This window comes from Sceloporus undulatus, chromosome 2 (assembly GCF_019175285.1).
Source record: "Sceloporus undulatus isolate JIND9_A2432 ecotype Alabama chromosome 2, SceUnd_v1.1, whole genome shotgun sequence".
Taxonomy (NCBI): Eukaryota; Metazoa; Chordata; class Lepidosauria; order Squamata; family Phrynosomatidae; genus Sceloporus; species Sceloporus undulatus.
In genome coordinates this window covers 98,803,435-98,809,302 of record NC_056523.1, presented here as the reverse complement: position 1 = coordinate 98,809,302, position 5,868 = coordinate 98,803,435, and the positions used below count along the sequence as shown (strand labels likewise).

Genomic DNA, 5,868 nt, shown 5'->3' with positions numbered 1-5,868 from the left:
CTGGCGAAACGTCAGGAAGAAACTCTTCTAGAACATGGCCACATAGCCTGAAAAACCCACAAAAAACAAAGGGGTCTTTGTTTTCATTAGAGCATCATATGTGCATCAGTTAGTGTTATAGAAAGAGCTGCTTGATCAGAGCTTCCTACTTTGTTGATGAAACGTCAACAACATAAGCTGGCATCCTGTTTGTTAGTTACAAGATCATTAACTGGACCTACAATCTTGTAATTACTGGGAATTCATGCTTATGCTCGTTAAAAATTGAACATGACCCCCAAATCCTACCATTTCAGTTTGGAAGCACCTCACTCAAAGGGTTTCCAAGGAGACGAAGGCTTTCATGTCCGGCATCCATGTTTTTTTTGTGGGTTTTTTGGGCTGTGTGGCCATGTTGTAGAAAATGTTCTTCCTGCCGTTTCACCAGCATCTGTGGCTGGCATCTTCAGAGAATGCTTTGCCTGGAAAAAGTTGGGTGTATATATACTGTGTGAATCTGGGAATGCAGGAGTGATTTGCATGTGTATTGTTCTGTGCTGATGGCCGGCCTTAGGCTGGGAGGCTAATGTAAAAGCGGATTAATGTCTGCTAATTGGTGATCATTATCAGCTGGGAAAGCCCCTGACTCTGAATGGTTTCCCATTTGCATTTGCTGAAGATGCCAGCCACAGATGCTGGCAAAACATCAGGAAGAAAATTTTCTAGAATATGGCCACATAGCCCAAAACCCCAAGGAGCTGCAGGTTGGGCTACTGGGAAATTATGTCTGAAGCTCTTTCCCAGTTGCAGGGTACATTGAAACAAACAATGGTGGCAGGACCCTGAAGAGGTCTCTCCAGCTGCCAATTCTTGATCCACCTAGAAGAACACTACAAATGTCATTTCCAAGCACCCTCATCTGTAGCACCTCAGAATCTTTCTGGTTGAGACATTGCCATGCCAAATGTAGGATTTTGTTGGCTGGCATTGTCAGACATAACTACTGTGACAGAGCTCCATCACTGTAGTTAGATATGACAGTGCATGATCTTGGCCATAGATGTGCATTTTGTCAGATAATCTATATTTGAAATATATTTAAAATACTGTTTTAGGAATAAAGCATAAGACCTGGATGTTTAACATGCTCATGTTCTATTTTGATTTTATTTTGAAGGGATGAAAGTCCATGGAAACCGAGTTTCTTACAAAACATGATTGAAGATAGAACCGAATCTGCTTTATCATACTATGAGTTTCTTTTGCATATTCAGCAACAAGTGAATAAATGAGCCACTATGTTACATGGTTCATCCACATAAAGGATCATAACTGTGTACAGAACACTGGCATTTGTAATGCTCCTATACAGATTTTGGTCTGATGCAGTTGATAAGATTCTCACTGTGATTTTCCCCAAAATAAAAAAGGCAAAGCAAATAAAGGACCACAGAATCATAAGTATACTATTGTGTAGTTGTACATTAAACAATTAAAATCATTTTGAACATGTTGGATGCCTTTAATTTGCTACACAATGTTTCATTGTGTGTTGCAGCATGAGTTATAAAGGTAATATTGAAAAGATGAACCTTTATAAATGTTTTTTATTCAAAATATGTTTTAACTTCATTTTTCTGCTTTATCTTTTGCTGCTAGAATTACAACCTCCCAGGACTGAATTGCAGGGAAATGATATTGTCTTGAATATATGTCAGTAATTGAAAATTGCCTTTTAAAGGGAGCAATGAAAGAATTCATTGCGGAGCAAAGAAGATATTCAGAATTTTTAACAAATGTAGTTTCCAGTGCTTTTTAACATGGATTATGATGATCAAGGGGGAAATGAACTTGCAGTGGTCCAGCAGGATTAAAATGAATATTAAATAATTCATTTTAAAATCTATAGGATGCATCAGTATTCTAATATCTAAAAAAAAAATAAACGTTCATTATGTCCAATGAGAATTATAATCAAGTGGCCTGATTCAGCTTCAGAAATGTTAAACATGGATATTAACATGGTGTGTTTAGTCTTAATTTATTGAAAGTAAATAGGGGAATACAACCAAAAGTCATGGTATTTTTTATAGATTGGGTTTGATTAAATTTAAAGTCTCATTTTTATAATGTATTAAGATTTTTTTAAGTAAAAATGTGTAGTGATGACATTAAACCAGAACTCACATTATATTAGAAACACTGTTAAATAACTTGCTGGAAATCCAGAGCAGATCTAATTAAGTAATAGCAATGTTGACATTTAAAGCAGGGGAGGGAACTATTTTGTAGCTTTAATGGGGAAAGTTTTTGAAAAATCCTACTTGATGGGCAAAAAGTATATATCTTGCATAGATACATAGGCAAAATATTAGTTTTGCTCATACCCTGAAAGCTACTGTGATTTAAATCATGACAAATAATAATAGTGCATTTTATAGATCGGGTTTTTTAAATCTCTTTGAATACGCAACTTGCATTAGTAACATCTTTCTTCAGTAGTATAACGTGTAGCTGCCATGGATATCTTTTTTCATCTTTATTGCTCAAAAACAGTGTTTTGGAAAGATTATTTCATTCGCATCTTTTTGGGGCATTCCTTCAATGGTATAATCCTCTGCAGTCATTTTCAGGCCATTCCTTTTCTTCCTCTATGAATGATTAATTAAAGTTTCCCCACTTCCAGAAATGAGTGCATGTACAAAAAGCCACTGAAGTTCTTAGAACAAACCATGGTATTGATAAACTAACTTTTTGAATCAGAATATCAATGCCTTGATGATACATTGCCTGCTAATTTGTTCAGTCTGTCAGTGTGATCTATGCAAAGCTGCTCATAGAGTTGTAACTTTCATGTTACAGAGAGGAAGAGGATCTCTCTTGAAAAACGATTAAAGTATCTGTTGACCTCTGCTAAACTGAAGTATCTTCTTGCTGCTGTCATGCTTTTTAAAGCTCTTGGTAAATTAATAAGACATATTGGCAAAATGCTTTGGAAGCGTATGATCATAATGAAATGTGCACTTGTATAATGGGAATCATCCACTGGGTGCCTCATAGTACATCCTAAGCCTAAATATTATTGTCTAAACACAGTCCCAAATGTGTACAGTCCCACCAATCTGGCAAGGGTGGTCTACTCAAAGAAACAGGCTTCTGTGCCTACTTTTCTGGTTCAGGTATATACGAAAAAACATATGCTGTGCATGCAACACCTCTCATTGGATGTGCACTTTTTCTGTGCACACACAAAGCCGATGACATAGCACTGTCAGGCTTGATAAGGGTTTATTCTGTCGGGTAGGGCGGGGATTTCTAATGTGAAGCACCATGCCCAGTTTTCTCCTGTCTGCAGAGATCTTTCGTTTGGAGTGGGGTGGACATGGTTTAACTTCTTGAAAGCTAGCGGAATGGGCTTTGAAGAAGCAAATCTAGTGAACAGGGAACAAAGAAACCTGTTTCAGTAATACATCCCTGACCACAGTCTCTTAGAGGGATTATTTTATTTAACAGTCAGCCCATTACCTTGTCTGAGTAGAGTGCTTTTTGGAATATTCATACTCATTTTTGCAATACCAAATTTTCTAATTTTATTCCTTTATGGTGGGAAAAATCATTCGCTTCAACTTGTATTACATTGTAATAGTATGAATTGCAAGGCAGACCCATGTGTCAAACTGCCTATACTATACTTTAAAAAAAACAACTGTTGATTTTAACATCTGTAACAACCTACCTAGGCAAGAGTTGCCGTAATACTTCCATGCTAGCATGGCACTCCACAGCAAATGTTCTCTATTTTTCTAGTTCAATATTTTTTAAGAATAATTCAGTATGATTGATCAAGATGTTAAACTCAGTCATGCATCAGCATTTTAATTAGTATTTACTTTTCTGTAGTTTAATTATTTGCATCTGACTCAAGTTGGACTGTTTTGCAATAATGAGGATGCAATTTTCTTTTATTCAGAATTAACTTAACAGAATATATAATCAGATACAGAATGTTAAGGGACCATCAAATGTGACAATACTTCTGTTTGTTAATTGTCAAATTAAATCCTTACAGTAAATTTCATTTTGTAAAGTAGTGTAATATACTGTAATATTAATCCTTGTTTTCTGAACTCAGACATTGATCTTCAGTGTGAAAATGTAAACCATGCTCTTCTGAACTGGAGGCAAGGTTTTACTTGTTCCCCTTTTTACAGTTTGTAATTTTCACTGTTTTATTCCTGTAAAAAGTCATTTGTAACACATGCAAATGCTTATTTTAGCTGTGCTAATTTATCAAATTTGGCTACTCAATAAAATTAATTGAAAGAGCTTGCATATATTTATCAGTCCTTTTTATAAACAAGTTGGAAGGTACAGAGAACTCTTGACCATTTAATGGCTTAAATTGTCTGAGGTATGATAAGAGGTGGTTCTGTGGGTAATCAATTTAAAAAAACCACACACAGTGTATTTATTGCCAGCTTTATATGTACAGATTGGGATATAAGCATATTACTGTATGTTTGTCTTGGGAAGACTGTTTAAAATGTATCAATATTTCTAACGTTGTAGTCCTAACCATGAGCTTAATTGAATTCAGCAAGATTTACATTTTGAATATACAGGCATCTCCTTTGACTTTGTCAATTAAACACAAGAATTGCCTATTGGAATAATTGCATCCATCAGTTTCCTCCTGTAAGTGTCTTCATGAATGTCACTGCGTTCTAACCGGTCTCATGAAAATAAAAATTTAGCTGGTTTGTAAAAGCATCAAATATACATTTAAAATAACATAACATCATGCTGAATGTTACTAATGTGAAACTTCCTACAGTGCACTCTTTATGAAGATTTAACCTAAGGACATATGAGGTAAGTTAATAGCATGCTTTTATACTTCTTTGATTACTTTAACTTCAACTTTTTTTTCCAGATTACAGATACACTTTGTTAGAAAGCACAATTTAAATCTTTTCCTCCTGAATTGTTCAAGATGCACATTAAATTATTAGAGGTGAAGCGGTGGAGCTGTTTTATATTTTGGTATCAATTGCATTTTGTGCATTGCTCATTATGTTCCACCTTTTTATGTTTTTCTTTATAGCAGGAAATCTTGCAGAAGAGGAAAAGCATATATACTCGTCTATAATTAAAATTTATGCTTAAAAATCAACCCCAAAATCCCAGGTTGACTTATTTATGGGTCAGTATGGTAATGTGACTCTTTCAGATTTCCCCATGTGGTGGGGAAAGAGTTTCTTTTTCTCTTGAGCCAAGCAGAGAGTCCTGGGTGATGGATAGTTATTAAAGACAGTAACCCCCCCCCCCCCACACACACACACACCCCCCTGGCTGCTGCTGTCTGGGGAGTGAAACCAAAGTTGAAATGCTAAAGCAAAAAGAGTCCTTTTTGCAGTATCAACGTTTTAATGAAAATAATTTAACTCTTCTTATTTTATCAATACTGTGAAACATTAGAAAGCTTGATAAATTATTTTAATGCTTTGTAACATTAACAATCCCAAGTTATTGGGCTTTGATATGATTTACAACTTACAAATTACCGCTTGGTCACTGCGTGACTTCAGGCAAGAGAAAGGCAAAGGCAAATGCCTCTGAACAAAACTTGCCAAGAAAATCGCATGGTAAGGTCACCTTAGGTTTGTCCTAGATCAGAAACAACTTGAAGGCACAAAACAACACAATATTGGTTACAAGGGGAAGATGGCACCATGACTCCTTATCAAATTCAATAACTGAGGTAGGCCCATTGAACAACAAAAGTCCAGTTTTAATTTTAGTTTGTTGTCTGCCTTATTTGATTGAAAGTTAACATGTACTAATATGTATTCTATTTAATTATTTTTGTAGAATGTACACCATAGGCAG

General features: G+C 35.4%; 1 protein-coding gene across 2 annotated transcripts in view; it reads left to right on the top strand.

The window, feature by feature from the left end:
* SEC24A (SEC24 homolog A, COPII coat complex component) overlaps positions 1 to 4,309 on the top strand; it is a 56,829-nt gene extending 52,520 nt beyond the window's left edge. For both annotated transcript variants that reach the window (XM_042450006.1, XM_042450005.1), the window contains exon 23: positions 1,157 to 4,309. In XM_042450006.1, the coding sequence (XP_042305940.1) occupies positions 1,157 to 1,271 (115 nt within the window). In that variant the 3' untranslated portion in view covers positions 1,272 to 4,309. The remainder of the gene's footprint in view (positions 1 to 1,156) is intronic.
* The last annotated feature ends 1,559 nt before the right edge of the window (positions 4,310 to 5,868 follow it).